The sequence below is a fragment of the Euprymna scolopes genome, chromosome 14, assembly GCF_053919585.1.
Source record: "Euprymna scolopes isolate OS-2025 chromosome 14, ASM5391958v1, whole genome shotgun sequence".
In the NCBI taxonomy this organism is placed as follows: domain Eukaryota; kingdom Metazoa; phylum Mollusca; class Cephalopoda; order Sepiida; family Sepiolidae; genus Euprymna; species Euprymna scolopes.
The window spans coordinates 130,877,872-130,894,463 of record NC_136495.1 but is presented as its reverse complement, the minus strand read 5'-3'; the positions used below and the strand labels follow the sequence as shown (position 1 = coordinate 130,894,463).

The window sequence follows — 16,592 nt, the reverse complement described above, 5'->3', positions numbered from 1 at the left end:
ATGTTCCCCCACGCAAATTCTATAGCAAACCCCACTCTTCTCAATGGTTCACTTCAACTTGTGCAGCTGTCATAGCACAAAGGCAGCATGCGTACCGCAAATTTAACCGACATAAGTCCAGTTCAAACGGACAGAAGTGCATAGAAGCCAGAAATAACTGTAAGAAAGAAATAGTGACAGCTAAGAGAGAATTTACTGAAACCACCCACAAACGCAAGGAAGCACAGAAATTAACAACCTGTGACTTCTGGAAAATCTACAACAGTGTAGTAAATAATGGGTAATCAACTATTCCCCCATTATCCAACAATCATGAGGTTGCTTGCTCAGCAACTGAGAAGCTAACATACTTGCTAGACGGTTTGCCTCCAACTCCACACTGGACTCTGCTAACAACCCCCTCCCTGGCTTTCCTTTGCAGACAGACGCCACACTAGACGATCTGAAAATCACCCCTGCTCAGATGCATGCTATCATAAGAAAGCTTGTCACTGCAAAAGCATGTGGACCTGATCTCATCCCAGCTGTGCTATTAAAAAAGTGCTCAGCCGAAGTAGCTCCAGTTCTCTCCAAACTTTACAACAAATGCCTTAATAAATCTTGCTTTCCTGCCTGCTGGAAAACTGCTTCTGTAGTGCCAGTTTTCAAGAATTCTGAAGAAAGAACTGACCCAGTAAATTATCGCCCCATTAGCCTCCTCCCACTTTTCGCCAAAATATTTGAGACAATAATTAACCAAGCTCTAGTCCATCACTTTATATATGCTAAACTTCTGACTCACCAACAATATGGATTTAGGCAAGCCCGTTCCACAGCAGACATCCTAATTGTAATCTCAGAACGTATATACCAGTCACTGGACAAAGCGGGGGGAGGGTAGAGCGGTAGCTATAGATATATCTAAGGCTTTTGACAGGGTAAGGCATGAGGGTCTTCTCAAGAAAATCAGATCATACGGCATCACTGGAAGAATACATAACATAATTAGATCCTTCTTAGATAAGAGAAAAATCCAGGTTGTCCTTGACGGTCATACATCTAAACAATATGATATAAATGCGGGAGTGCCTCAGGGGTCTATCCTTGGGCCTCTGTTATTCCTAATATTCATAAATGACCTCCCTGACAAAATTTTCTGTGAGATGGGTATGTATGCTGACGACACCACGCTCTATAACAGACACGGCAGGAAAACAAATGAATACATATCTAAAGAAATGGCAGAAACACTAGAGGAAGACCTCCAGTCCGTAGTGGAATGGGGACAAAAATGGATGGTCACCTTCAATGCTACCAAGACTAAACTTGTTTCCTTCAATAATTACAAGAACCCTTCCCTACCGCCAATAGCAATAGCCAAAGACTCTTTATCTGAAAGTACATCGTTTAAACTCCTCGGCCTAACCTTCACATGAAACATGAGTTGGAACAATTACATTGAGAATATTGCCAGGACCGCTGCGAAGAATGTGGGTTCTCTTTACCGTGCTAGAAAGCTATTAACGCCTGAAAGTATCCTATACCTCTATAAGGCCACCATTCGCCCATGTATGGAGTATTGTTGTCATATTTGGGCTGGTGCATCTGCCACTAGTCTCTCGCTCCTAGACAAGGTTCAAAAGAGAGTCGCCAACCTGATAGGTCCTAAACTATCAGATAAACTTCAGCCTTTGTCACATCGACGAAATGTTGCATCTCTCTGCCTGTTCTACAAGTATTTTAACGGTGAATGTTCCCACGAACTGCAAGCACTTGTGCTCCCCCCGACGTAAATACCCCCGACAAACCCGACAAGCAGCTAAATCCCACCCCTTCACAGTAGAGATCGCTAGATGCAAGAGAGCCTTCTACTCCAATAGTTTCTCCCCCAGAACAGCTAAACTTTAGAATTCCCTTCCGGGTCCCTGCTTCCCCGACTGTACTGACATGCAGAAGTTCAAGTGCAACGTGAACCGACATCTTGCTGCCCAACTTCCTACACAGTACCCCTCATGCTTGTCCCTGATATAGCCCCCTACAACAAAGTGGCAATGTGCCTTGTTTGGGGTGAAAATGTAATAAAAACTAAAAATAAAAAAAACATACATACATTTAAACAAATAGGTGAGATTTATATTATAGAAGATAAAAATATGAGGTACTGAAAGCCAAGCAAAAAATCAAACTCATGATGAAAAGGTCATCACTACTTTATCTAAAATAGCCTAGGGTCTCATCATTAATGGTAACCTAGGTTACACTCAACATGTTTCTCTGCTCATTACACACACACACACACACACACACACACACACACACACACACACACACACACACACACACACACACACAAAAAAAAAACAGTTCTACGTATATATTTTGGACCCTAAATAAGAGCATGTGACAACTGTAATCCAACTTTCCCTCGGCATCAAACCCAACAGAGTCTTAGCCATTGTTCTTTTCTATTGCCCTGGGGTATGTCCCATATCTTATGCAGTTATATGAGGCCCACCTTTCCAGGTTTTGACTTCTCTCTTTAAGTTATATATATATATATATATATATATATATATATATATATATATATATTATTATCTTGAAATGTTTAAAACAAAACAAAAAATTAGACACAAGCCACTCAAAAATTGGGGAGGTGTGTCTATGGTCATCCTCGTCACTGTACGTTTGCTAGTCTATGCTGATCCTAACTAAAGTTCTCATTCAACACAATACCTCAAACATCGCAGTCATCTTAGCTAAGATTCCCAAATCATATTGTGCGTGTGTGTTTTAAACAATAAAATAAATTTGTATGCATGAAATTATATAAAAGGTTGGTTGTTTATTTCATTGCCTTCTCCCTTTGAGAACGGATTAATGTGTCACTAATCGCACGAGGCGCTCCTACCGGGTAATGTCAACGAGAAAATTTAGGATTTTCCAGGCCGGAATGTGCCTCCAGGCCGCTGACTTTTCAAGCAAAAAGTAATTTTCTTATTTATTTTTCTGAGACTTTTTGTGACATCCGCCTTAATCATAAAGAAAGATTTTGTATTTTTGTTCGTTTATCTTATTTACTTCGTTATTGGTTTTAAATCTAATATATAAAAGGCTATATGCCTGTCTGTCTTTCAGTCTGACTGTTTCCATATTTTCAAAATATATCTCCTCCGAAACTAAAAGTCGCAGAGCGGCGCTAGGAGTCTCACATAATTGGATTTTTTTTTATTTTACAGACCGTTCTTTTATAAGTCTTTATCCGGATAAAATTATTTTTAAGGGGTCAAAAATGAGTCAGGGTTGAAAAAATTGTTAAGCATTTTGTACATTCATCTTAGTTTATTATTTATTTTTAATTTTTAATTGGTTTATATGGGTGTCACGTTGGTGCAGTGGTAACATCGCTACCTTTAATTACTACAGTTTCAGTTTCGATTCTAGCTGATGGCACCTAAAATTTTTTTTTTTTTTACTTTTGAAATCACAACTCTATAATAATATTTACGAAATCTGGATGAATTAAAATATCATATTTTTGCGTATTTTACGACTGTCCCCACCCCCGCGCTTCTAGGATTTAAAATGCTAAATTTAATTCTTACCATATCGTGTAATGATAAAATTATTAATTGAGCCAAATTCTTATTAAACCATAACTGTATGAAGTAAATGTTCTTTTCATATCTATTTCTCAAATTGTTGGATGCTAATAGTTTTCACAACATCCAGTCTTTTAATACTCAAGGACGTGTGTAGAACTTTAAACGCGGTAGATAACATTGTGTTTCTTAATTTATTGTAGAATGATGTGGTAGAAATAGAAAAGCAAGCTTACCTCAAGCGAAGGAAAAATATAAAACACGCATGAAGCTTTCGCGTTTATTTTTAGAACAAAGTGAAAACGTATATTCCTGCGTAAATCCAGTTACAACAACAAGAAAAGATTCATATATAGAAAGAAGAGATATATATCCGTTGCTAAACAAAATTGAAGTACATACATACTGAACTTTATATATAGAGAGACGAGATATATATTTATTGCAAAACAAAATTGAAGTACATACATACAGAAGTTTATATATAGAAAGAAGAGATATATATTTACTGCAAAACAAAATTGGAGTACATATATACTGAACTTTATATATAGAAAGAAGAGATATATATCCGTTGCAAAACAAAATTGAAGTACATACATACAGAAGTTTATATATATATATATATATATATATATATATATATATATATATATATATATATATATATATATATATATATATTATTGGTAGTATTGCTAAATTAATGTAAACAAAAACAAAAAAACACAATGTGTCTACCAAAGAGTGTTCAATGTTTAAACAAAGCAATATGAATATGTTGACTATGAAAATTAGTGGCAACACATATGCAAATATGTTTCAAAGGATATCTTGGCCTGCTGATGTGATGAGATTTTCCCTAGCAGGGTGGTCACTGAAACATATTTGCATATGTGTAACTACTAATTTTCATATTCAACACACACACACACACACACACACACACACACACACACACATATATATATATATATATATATATATATATTCGCAGCAATGCAAACAAAATTGAAGTATACTTCAACAAAAATATAAACACTCTTTGATGGAGGATTTTCGCGGACGCAAATAGTGAAATGTTTATTTAGTAAATCTTTTGAAATGCAGAGTCCCCCACTCCCACCCTAATACAATGCCATGTATTGGATCGTTGATAAAATTTACAATATTTTCTGCATTCGTTGGGTTAGGTAGAAATAAACTTTAGTCTTCACCTGACTTGCTCATCAAGCTTCATCATGAATGTGCAACAGTCTTTGTTTTATCACTGTTCAAAGATAATCTCATTTAGTTTATACATTTTATTGCGAACTGTTATCCTCATCTTCATAATTGTTGTTGGTACACCACATTTCGGCTGACTCATCCTATGGCCTTCTTCAGGGGGGGCGCAGTGGATAGAGGCGTTGAGTCTCTACAGTTACAGGTGTGCATTGTCTGAAGATAAAGGTTTGAATTCTACCCAAAGCAGGCCAAAGGATTTGTCGGCCGAAACGTGGTTTAACAATTGCAACAATGAAGATAAGAATAACAGTCCGCAATAAAATGATGACACAAATTATAAAGCCTCATCTCAAAGGATTCTAAAAAAAAAAAGAAAAAAATAATATATAGCCTCATTTGGATATGACGTGAAAATGTGTCAATAACTTGTGGACTAACAGTGTCTTGAATTCTTTTTCTTCTAAATATTCAATTCATGAATAATCTTGGGCTTCTTATGATATCTTTGAAATAATCTCATAGATAAAATCTATAGGGCGAATGTGCAGGCGATTCAGTATCACGTCTACTGATGAGACGATCTCCAAAGTGTCCGTATATCATTGAACGGCGATAAATCAAAGACTGTGGACAGGTAAGGGATAAAATGAGTTTTATTTTTACTAAATATGATTAGATTACAGAATGGGTTGTAAATTTTATTAACGATTCCATGGGTCATATTCTGGTTGGCTGTACTAGGTTTGGATTCGTGTACGATGGTTCATGTATTGCTATTAATGTCACACCCCGAGTTTAACATTCTATAAAATAAATATACAAACAAAAGGTTTTTTGAAATAAATGTTGGATCATTCTATTGCTCCAGAAAATACCTCATTTCTGGCGCAATTCTCTCCGTGCATGAGAGCCATATATGGACTATCTTCATTATTTTTTTTTTTTTTACACGGGATTCGCCACTCATCAAGGCTCGAAGGCCACTCAAGGATAAATGCTAATGAGTGTAAGTTGGTTACTGAGACAACTTCCTAGTGATCGTTGGCGGTGAAAGTTCGCTAGAATGTGATTATTTAAGTGGGGAGAGACATCAAAAACTTGTTTACATTAGACTTGAAGACGACCATGATATAGCCAGCCGGAAAGCATGCCAGTGGAACCGAGTTCCAAAGGCGGGAAATTCTAGGAAAGAAACTTATTCATGGAATCTGCGTTCAGATTTAGGTAAAGATAGAGAGTGGGGGAAATTGTTGGTAGTGGTTGTAGCTAGACGAGTGCTTTCTATGAAAGTTTAGCATTGGAGGGGGCATAGATTAAAGCTCAGACGAGCACTTGCCGTGAAAATAACGATAGAAAAGAGACAGGTTCGCAAAAAAAGTCCCTGATAGTTAAAATTATTTATTTATTTATTTATTTATTTTTACAAAATATATCTACAATTGGATTTAAAAAAAGATTAATGATACAACAAAAACATTAACTAAAAAAAAGTAAAAACAATAAATAAATTAAATTCAGGAATTGGCTAGTAAGACACTCCCATCGCATTCAAAGAGTATACCGTCCACTATTTTACGCGTTTTTAAAACCAAAAACAAGCTTGTCGGTCTCTATTGGGAGTGGAAACTTAAGTGGAAGCAAAAGTAATAACATCGGACTTGAGAGTGGATTTGCGTTATTCCAATATGCGAAGCAACAAGTTGACGTGGCCAATGATTAAAAAAACATAAAATTGGGGAGTGATTTTCTTTTGCTGAAAATAAATTAAATAAATGTGGTGGTGGGCGGTGGGGGTTCTGAAGAACTCACTAATTCAACTAACTTGATGCTAACCCGGAGGCTGGGTGTCATTGTCTATACGTCAGTTCCTTTTTGCAGACGGGAGGGGGCGGTATTCTTCTTCCGAGTGTGATTTTTTATTTAGATAAGTACTGATTCATAGTAAATTAAAATGAGTTATATAAATTGGGAGTACTTAAGCAGAATACGGATGGTGCGGAAATAATAACGTTGCAAACTCATTCCTCACATGGGGGAGAGGAAGGTGTTTTGTAACTATTCTGTATTTTCACCAACTAATTTAATAAACAAAAGATACCGCAAAACGTGTAAATTATATTTTAAGAAAAAAATAGCACGGTCGGTATTCTGCCTAAGTGCCAAATTGAGGCAGGATTACTGCAGTTGCATAGCGCTTCTTACGGACGCGTCACCACTGTTGAGATAACCTCTGCTCTTCTAACTTGCGTGTACCGATTTCAGTCCTCGCCGTCGTTGTCATGTAGTTGGAAGAACTTTCCAACTGCCCCTGACGACAAGTGCGTCTCTGATTACTACTGCTACAACCAGCTGCTGCTGTTGCTGCGTGTCTCCCGTTCCTCTCCCAAGCTCGCATAAGACAGCAAGGCAGAGGTTGGGGGAAGTTAAAAAAAAAAAAGAAGAAGAAAACTTAGCTAGCAACCAACTCACCAGTGAGAAAATATGTTAACGCGTGCAAGTGTTTACTGCTGTTAGTTTTGGAAAGGGGGACCTTTCTATTACCAACAAGACAGCATGTCTACCTTTCTTCTTCTTCTTCTTCGAGACGATACCCGCGTTTTCGGAACAAGTGCGCTTAGGAATATCCGAGGATTGATACTCCTTTAAAGGCGGATAAAAACAAAACGGTATGTTACAACAAGAAATGGACGCAGAAAGACTGGATTTTGTTTTAATGTTATTTCAGTTTTAAGAAAAAATTGAATTGATGCATTTTTGTCTTGTGTTTCGTTTTAAAATAACAAGATATAATTGTTTGTTTAAATATTCCCAGCCGTCTTTTAAGTAAGTTGTGCGTTTAAAGCTTTGCTCTTAAAACTCTTTCCCTCTCTCTCTCTCTCAAAAAAGAGAAAGTGCGATTCCTGTTCCGTGGCCTTTTGTTTAACACCTAGTTTTACACAAGAACATAAATAAATAGATACAAGTTTAAATAAGACCACTAGTCTTCTTCCTTTTTTGAAATTTCGACAAAAAAATATTTTTTTAAAAGTACTAATGCTGTCCTAAAGTTTTTAAAAAGAAACAAACGAACAAAAAAAAAAAATAACCAAAACAATTCTTACATTCAACGTTATTTGTTTTTCTTTGATATTGTTTGCTATAATAAATGTTTAAAAAATAAACGAAGGGGTCGGTTAAAAGAGTATCCAACTAAGAAGACCCACCTGGTTGGGAAAACAAATAAACAAACAAAAATCGCTCTACTTTTTGTTTTACGTAACCACCGGAACAAACGGAATATAAGCTGTCCAGTTTTAACTCTTTTTTTTGTTGGACGGACTAAGGGCTACAAAAAAAAAAATAAAATCGACAACAAAAAGTCGAACTATGTTTTCCAATAGCTAAACCATGCTCCACTTTCGAATTGATAAACGACATCTACATTTAAAATGGCCGGCAATCCCGCACATTCGCACCTGTGCGGGCCGTCCTCGACTGTTGCATTATCACCGGTTCAAATTTAATCTCTCACAATAACCGACAAGGTAACATCCGTCGTCAACCTGCGGACGGCTATGCAAACATGGTAAGTCAATTTGAAGCTTTATTTACATTTTTTAAAAAAAAGTGTATATATGCGCATATACTTTAATCAAAACTTCAGTTTGCTTTCTTTTTCATTTAAAAGGACAAAAAACAAAAAAACTCAGGTGTGTCATTTTGTAGTAGTTTTCGATCAAGTAGGTCGTAATCAACAGGTAAATCAAGAGACGGAAGTGTTCACTTGTTTTGTTAAAATACGTTTAGTTTCTTTTTTACCTTATTTTGAAATCGCATTATTGTATTTAAAATAGAACATCGACAAGAACTTATATTTAGACTAATACGAGCTTACTTAACTAAAACCTACGACATAAGCCCTTTTAATATTTTATTTGAAATCCTCAACGGTTAAAAAAAACGGGTACTTATGTAGAATACGTACTGTGCTATTATTATTTTATTTCTGGGAATTCAGTTTTTAAGATATCTTTTTATTTTTGTTAGGTGAAAGTACAGAATAGTTTCAAAACTCCCTCTTCTTGAGTTTCTAAATAATGTTAGTATTTCAGCACGGCCCGTCTTCTGTAGTAGTACCACCAAGCGTTATTAATTTGTTGTGTTCAAGATTTAAAAAAAAAAAATATTTTTGTAATAGAAACAATGGTGCTTCTGCATAATACGAACCAAACTAAGCCGTCTTTGCTCGATACAAACTTAAACTTGGGTTAGGTGAGTTAAAATGAACAAACAATAAACAGTTCGGCTTGTATTAAGAAGTGCCGAAACGTTTTTTTTTTTTTTTTTTTTTTTTTTTTTTTGTTTTTTGACGTCTCTATCGTTATCACTACCGTGGTCAGGGGATGTTTTTTTTTTCTCCTTACCCCCACCCCCGCCGATTAATGAAGTTTGGATCATTCCTGTAATTATCGGTTTCCTGTACGCGGCGTAGTGCTCGTCCTGTGCAGTTCTAGGATGTTCACCCTCGCAAGCTTTGCCTTCTCTGTTTGAGAAGGTTTTAATTTATTGCTAATAGCCTGAGCCGCTTCTGCCGGAGAATGCCAGCTCCCACTTCTTCCTGCGATGGGAACGAAGTAAATACTACTACCTTGACACAACCGGGATGAGTTTATATTCATACCAGTCGAAAATACGATTATATTGTATTTGTTGAGGTATGTTCTTTGGCAATTCTAGTAAGTCCACCCTTCTGTGAGAGGGAATTAGTTTCATATTTGTCCTCTGCCCCCACCCCCACAGATTACCGACGGGGCTGCTTAGGCATTTTGTGAGCCAGGGTACACTTCTTTTTGAGCACTAGCTTTCCGATCCCCACCTTACGACTTTGTGTCACATCTGTGGCGGTAGCAGTAATACCTGCACAGGGGAAAAGTGTAGTACCTGTTCTGATACTGTACTTAATCTTTTCTGGGTGCTAGTGCACTTACTGGTCCGCGCTATTTTTTTAAATCGTATTTCCAAGTTTAATTAAAGTTTTCTTATGTTTTTTTTTTTTTTTTTTTATTCAATTGTAAGGTTAAAGAATAGAATAGTTACAAAACAGCCTCCCCTCCCCATATTAAGAATGGCATTTTAAATAATAACGTTATTATTTCAGCACGGATCAATAAGTGTACTAGTACCCTTTTCTGTCCCCGGCCAATGAAAGAGGTGAGTATTTTTTAGATTGGGGCAACTTTAATTTTTGTCCCAACCCAAAGTACGCTTTTTTTTGGGGGGGGGGGTTGAACTTTCGGTACTCATGCAGGGAGTGATCCGTGCTGAAATAATAACGTTATTATTTTAAAAGCCATTCTTAACATGGGGAGGGGAAGGTGTTTTGTACCTATTCTGTACTTTAATCTTACAATTGAATAAAAAAAAAACCATAAAACTTTAATCAAACTTGGAAATACGATTTAAAAAATAACGCGGATCACTCTCTGCATTAGCACCGATTTTTCTCCACCTTAAAACCGACCTAAGGCGAGTAAATAAAACTGCAACAATATTCTTTTGCCTTTTTGAAATTCGAACCCATCATGCTTAGATCTACAGGTGGTAGCACGACTACCGGACTACACTGCCACAATCAACATACTCGTCCTTCAAGCCGGCATCAAAATCTGTTCCAGTAACGTGCAGTTGTCTAGTGATGTCCGGGGCCTACTTGATTGTGTTGCATCAAAAAAAGTGATATCCGGGGCCAACTTGATTGTATTGCACCAAAAACTTTAGTGTAGGTCCTAGTGCTTAGAAATATTATGAGAAAGCGGCATAGTTTCGCCCTGCTACCTCTGCACGCAACTGACGTTCTTGATCAGAGGAAGAGAAATCCTCCTAGACCAAGGCATTTTTAATTTTTGTCCTAATCCATCGCCGTCTTAGGAGTTTGATCCCCACCTCCGCACACGCACACATTAAAAACAAATACACATATGAATACTTTTGAACAATGGATTTCAGTTCTAGAGTAATGGTTATTGACAGAATTCCGAGTTGATCTCGGAAATTGACTAAGCAAATCAAATCACCATTTGAAAGGCGTCGTGTTTTGTTTTTTTAATCGGAGGTCTACCATGGTACTTATGCAAAATATGGACAATTTAGCTGGGATTTTCATGTTAAATTTTTACGGTATTTATTTGTTTATTAGATTGTTAGGTGAGAGGGCAAAATAGTTACCCCCCCCTTTCTATGTCGAGAATGGCTTTTTAAATAACGTTATGTCAACACGATCTGTATTTTGCATAAGCACTCTAACCCTTAGCATGCTCACTGTCGTCTGCTTTTATTTACATTTTTTTTTTTTTTTTTACTCACGGCTTTCAAATCGCAAACTGCTTCGGTCATTTCCAGGACCGACTCTGAATTCTACGTCAATATTTGCAACTGACTCCGTCGTTCCTTACAAGTAACAAGAAATGTATGAACCCCCATCCCCCTCCAGTTATACGGTTAAAAGAGCTACTCTTGTTCAGTTAATTAAAAACAATACACGTAGTATTCTATTTCCTCATCATATAAATGGTCGATATTCCGCTACAACAGACAACTGAAAGTTTGAACGTGTAATTTATACAAATAAAATCAAAAGTTGTTTGAAATGGATTTTACTAAAAAGGGGAAACCGGTGAAACTACGTACGTCACAAGCACCTACTTATTTAACCTAAATTCGTGGGACTCTCGACTCGTTTGCGATCGAAATTATGAGGAACGGCCTTTTCTAATTGATGAAATATAGGTCGACTGATTTTATTTATTAGCTATCACCTGAGTTCGCTGACATTGGCTTACAACGGAGTGAAGTACAGATAAACTGGCGCCTTTTATTCTTTGCTTTGTTGGGTGTCAATTTGAAAACTGTCGGTGTTTTGTTATTATACGGAAGGCTCCTCCCACACGCACACACGTTTCTTTCAAGTATATATTAATTAATTTGCCGATTAAGAACCTTAACAACGTATAATTACCTTTACGCCATCCCTTTTAACTACGATTAGATTTGTTGGTTCTGCTCGATGCGCAGGGGAATGGGGTATACTACCAGGGATTATATTTTCCTTTTGGGGGCGACGAAGGGTTACCTTTCCTCGTTGTTAATGGGAGTCTACTGCAAATCGTCAGTAGTGCCTCGACCGGGAATTTGCTGACAGGCCCGATTTAGGCAATTTTTGGTACCTGTGCAGGTTACTGACAGTGCTGAAATAATAACGTTATTTAGAAACCCATTCTTAATACCGGGAGGGGGAACTGTTTAACTATTCTGTACTTTCACCTAACAATTTAATAATAATAAAAAAATACTGTAAAAATTTAATTCGAAAATAGTATCCAAAAAAATAAATAAATGAAAAAAAAAAAAAAAAAAAGAGCACGGTCCGCAATCTGCATAAGTATTAGTGTTGGGACGATTAATCGGGGAAATCGGAACATTTTGGGATATTGTTATCGGAAAAATTTGTACCTATTTTCCGATGCCAAAACCGATTCCTTTATCTTTTATTTGATTGTGTTTTTAAATCTTCAATTGTTAGTAGTAATGATAAAATATTTATTGATTTTAAACTTCCAGCAAAACTAAAATCTATTGATCAGTTCAGCACACAATTGTTTTTACGTTTACTGTACGGTTTCATTCTAGCCAGAAATTCTCTTTGTCCTTTAAGTCATCGCATTCCATGAACAATGTTTCTGACAAAGGGGGGAGAATTTGTTTTCTACGTTGTAATCCATTCATATAACACATTGGCTAGTTTTAAACTTGAAGTGGTATATTTTTTGTCAGCTTATATCAAGTGGTCTGGTGCAATTTTCATTAAAAAAACTTAGTTCCGAATTGACGTCGAAATGGCTTCAAGGTGCATTAACAGAATTTGAACCCAACCAGACAATTGCCAAACTAAACCTAACATTTTGTTGAGTTAAAAAGAAAGTTAGATTTAAATTCTGTAGTAGTAATAGTAGTATGTTTCATAGCCACATTCATATTTCCCACAAACATGGTGAACATTTCATATAATATTAGATACTAGCAGGGGGACCCGGCGTTGTCTGGGATTGAATGAGAATCAACAAATGTTCTACCCCTCCCATACTTTTGTTGTCATCGAAATCGAAACTTTTTTGTTTTTAATCAAATCTATTAATTGCCTGCTTTAGTTACGAACTTCCCCCCCCCCAGAGTACCGGGAGGAAGCTTCTCATTCCTCCCTGCACTGACTTAGTAAACATTGTAGACTGTCAGTGCAAGGAGTCTCCTACATTGTAGTCTAAATTTCAATGCAGAAAAAAAAGTTCCATATTTCAATTAAAAATACTTTACTTAAAGACAATTGTTTCCGTCTATTCCAATGACATCTTTTTATAATAAATAAAATACCACTGATATTCGTGGGGAGGCTTCACCAATGTATACAATTCCGCAATCTGGCTAAAACCTTAAAATGCACTCGACATTCGTGTAATTTATGCATGTTTTCATGTCTTACAATTTTGTATTTGTTCATGTGTTTTTCTCTCATTTAAATCTCATTCAATCGACAAAAACCGAAATCACCATATCAATCTCAACAAATACTTTTAATAAAGCATCTGCTTAGTTTAAAGCATTTCGACGACACTTGTTCAGGGGACGCCTGGCAAACGTTAAAGGTTACGCCCAGAAAAGAGAAACCCTTCTATATATGCATTAAAAATGGTGTTACCATGTTTTTTCTATTATCATTAACGAGGGATAATTTTGATTTAAAATCCATTTAGCATTATGCATGTGTACTTGAGAAAAATCACGCATGAAATGTCTCGACATTATGTGAATAAGTAAAGTCAAAACAAGATGGCGACCGATTTTGACCTTATGTTATGATTTCGCTTAATATAACGTTGACACATTTCAAGCGTGTTTTCTTAAATTTACGTGCGTAATTCGAATTGGATTTCAAATCGAAATTGTGGTCAAAAATGCTATCAAAAGCATAAGTTTATCTTCTATGATTAAACGCCTTAAAAATGGATTCAAACATATTTTTGTGCGTCTTATAGGGTCTTGTGCAGACAAAAAGAATGAAGAAAAAAAGTTCGTTTTTTTTTTTCTCTTTATATGCTTGCGACGTTGTCATTTAATATGCAAATTAGCTTTTGGTTTGGAATAAAACGCCTGATTTTTCAGAGACCTGGTTGATTTTGAACTTGCATGTTGAAGTAGTTTTTGGTAGCAGAGCAACGAGTTTGGGAGTAGTGATTTTTTTTACAGCGGCATATTGAATTTAACACCCCCAAAATTGTTACATAATAGCGCAGCATAGTTAACAATCCATCAAGGCAAGTGTAGAACAGGTAACACTTGATTGTTTTAACCACAAGCTATTTCGGCACGGAGAGATCATGGCATCAGAACTACTGAGGTTGGGGAAAGGATGTGATAGTTTTTCTCTACTCTATCCTTATTTTCATAGATGTTCAACTCGGCTGCAATCTCTGGTTTACCCCCAGTAAAATATTCACAACACAACCTCGTTTAGTTGCAACCATTGACAATAATTCTTTTCTTGTTGTATATCTAAAACTGAATGGAACTTCCATGAGCAGAGTTTCTTTCCGAGAACTACACATCTGTGGAAGACAATACCACGGAGCTGCTTTCCAGTTGATTGCAGCAGGTTTGATTTAAAAATTATAAATCTTGATGAGACGTATCATTAAGTAATCAAATTCAACCTATATCAAACCATGGTCGACAGTCGCCAAAGTATTTCTCATTATTCATCCGATACAAAAAAAGTAACCCTTATACTTAAGTAGTGCTTAGGCCTTAATGAGTGATAGTATAAGAAAAAAAAAACGAAGAAAAAAAAAACCTATGTAATACAAGAATGATGATTGTTGTTGAGCAACATTCATTTCTGCTTGTGATTCTTGGCCTTTGGCTCGGAATAAAGTGTGAACATCTACACCCACGCCAATGAAATAATTAAACGACTTTTTTTACAACATTTTATTTTTTCCAATAATATACAAACTAGCGGGACTTGTGGAAATTCCACAGGGGACTCATTCATATGTAATATATTGATGATAGCATTCTGTAGATGTTCCTTGTAAATGGAGACGCTCTGATATTATAGTAGCGTTTGTTAAAACTGCAAAATTATTTGTCTAAGCTGGCACGAACGCCTGGTAAAGCCTGGTCGTAAAGTACGCTTAAATATGATATTTTAATTCTTGCAGATTCCGTATATATTATTATAGAGTTAATGTTCTATCTATTTTTATATTTTATAAAGTTGCGATTTCAAAAATAATTTATAAAGTACAATAATAAAAAAAAAAAAACTATCTGGGAATATTAAGTAGGACAACCCCGGTGTGTTTGTGGTATTATGGTGAATGAGAACTCTAGCTTGCATTAGCATAGACTACCCAAAGATACAGTGACGAGGATGACTCCCCCCTCCAAAAAAAAAAATTGTTAGCGGCTTTCCGCCTAATTTTTTATTTTTGTAAAATTTTCCACAAAATAAACTATATATACCACAAAGTGTAGTATCTGTTCTGATACTACAATTCACTTTCTCGGTCCTCGATTAGTAGAGGACAAATCCTCCTAGACTGAGGCAATTTTTTTATTTTTATTCCTATCCTGAGTGCCCCTTTTTTGGGAGCTGGATTTCTCCCCACATTAAAACCCAATTTTGTGTCTAACTCTTCCCTCGTGGGGAGGCAAGTAGGAACATTCATTCATTTCTTATGAATCGGCATATATCGTTGGCATTCGCTTCGCTGATATCTTTCTAATTTGATTTTTTTTTTTAAGAAAAACATTGGATACTTACGAGAGGAACCAGATTAAAATTGCCAACTTCCTGAAGTGAAAGTGTTTCTCCGGAACGAACTGGGCTCGAAATTGGCACACCCACGTTGTCTGTCTGTGTCATTAACTACTCAGCCATCTTCATCTCTCGGATGTTGATGACGAGATAGAGATTATGAGCCTTTCTTGTCTCTTTAATCTTTTCGCATATCAGATTCTACGGTCCTTAACTTTTGTTCTTTAGAATCATTTTACTTGTACATAATATATTCTGTTCTATTTTAATACTAGCCTGGGTGCCCGGCGTTGCCCGGGTGTTTGGAGGTGTGTTGAGGGAAAAAAAAGTGGTAGTAGGCAGGCAGGCTCGCACCCGTTCCGCGAAGGAGAAAAAGAACGTGAAAAAAACAAAAAACATGACGTCTTTGCTGTTGGGCCCATCGTCAAATCGGAAGTGACGTAGGTTTAAATCAAGGCTAGTCAATCGAAAAGAGGGGATGACTTTCGAAAATCTCGGCGAAAAAAGCGACTTTTCCCTGTAGAAATGTGCCCACTTGAGGGTGAAGGAATTAATGTTTTTAACCAATTTTTCGATATTTATCATCCGAAAGGCGAGCTTCAAAACGATACCGATTTTGTGAAAATCCGTCGCCTCTGTCGAAAGTTTTAAGCAGGCGTACAAACATACATACATGCATACATATATACATTTAAACATGCAGGTGAGATTTATATTATAGAAGATGTACCAAAAATTGAAAATATTTATTTGTGGATTGTTATCCTCATCTTCATAGTTGTTTCAGGGCAGTAATTACTGAAGATACAGTTAAGATTCAGTATTCCTACCACGTCACGCTTAACCATCTGACGAAGGCCACAGGAACAGTTGGGCGAAACATCGTGAAACAACTACAAAATGAGGATAATAGTCCGCAAACAAATACAAAATAC

The 16,592-nt window shown here is 36.4% G+C and overlaps 1 protein-coding gene across 5 annotated transcripts in view; it reads left to right on the top strand.

Annotated features, from left to right (window-relative positions):
- The window catches only part of LOC145293270 (apoptosis-stimulating of p53 protein 2-like), a 403,954-nt gene that overhangs the window by 258,961 nt on the left and 128,401 nt on the right, over positions 1-16,592 (top strand). Inside the window, exon 1 of one of the 5 annotated variants that reach the window (XM_080139869.1) lies at positions 6,747-8,373. The exons of 3 other annotated variants lie outside the window; for them this stretch is intronic. In XM_080139869.1, the coding sequence (XP_079995995.1) occupies positions 8,371-8,373 (3 nt within the window). In that variant the 5' untranslated portion in view covers positions 6,747-8,370. Of the gene's footprint in view, positions 1-6,746; positions 8,374-16,592 lie in introns of those variants that run through there. One more of the 5 variants, XM_080139870.1, reaches the window with a different exon arrangement.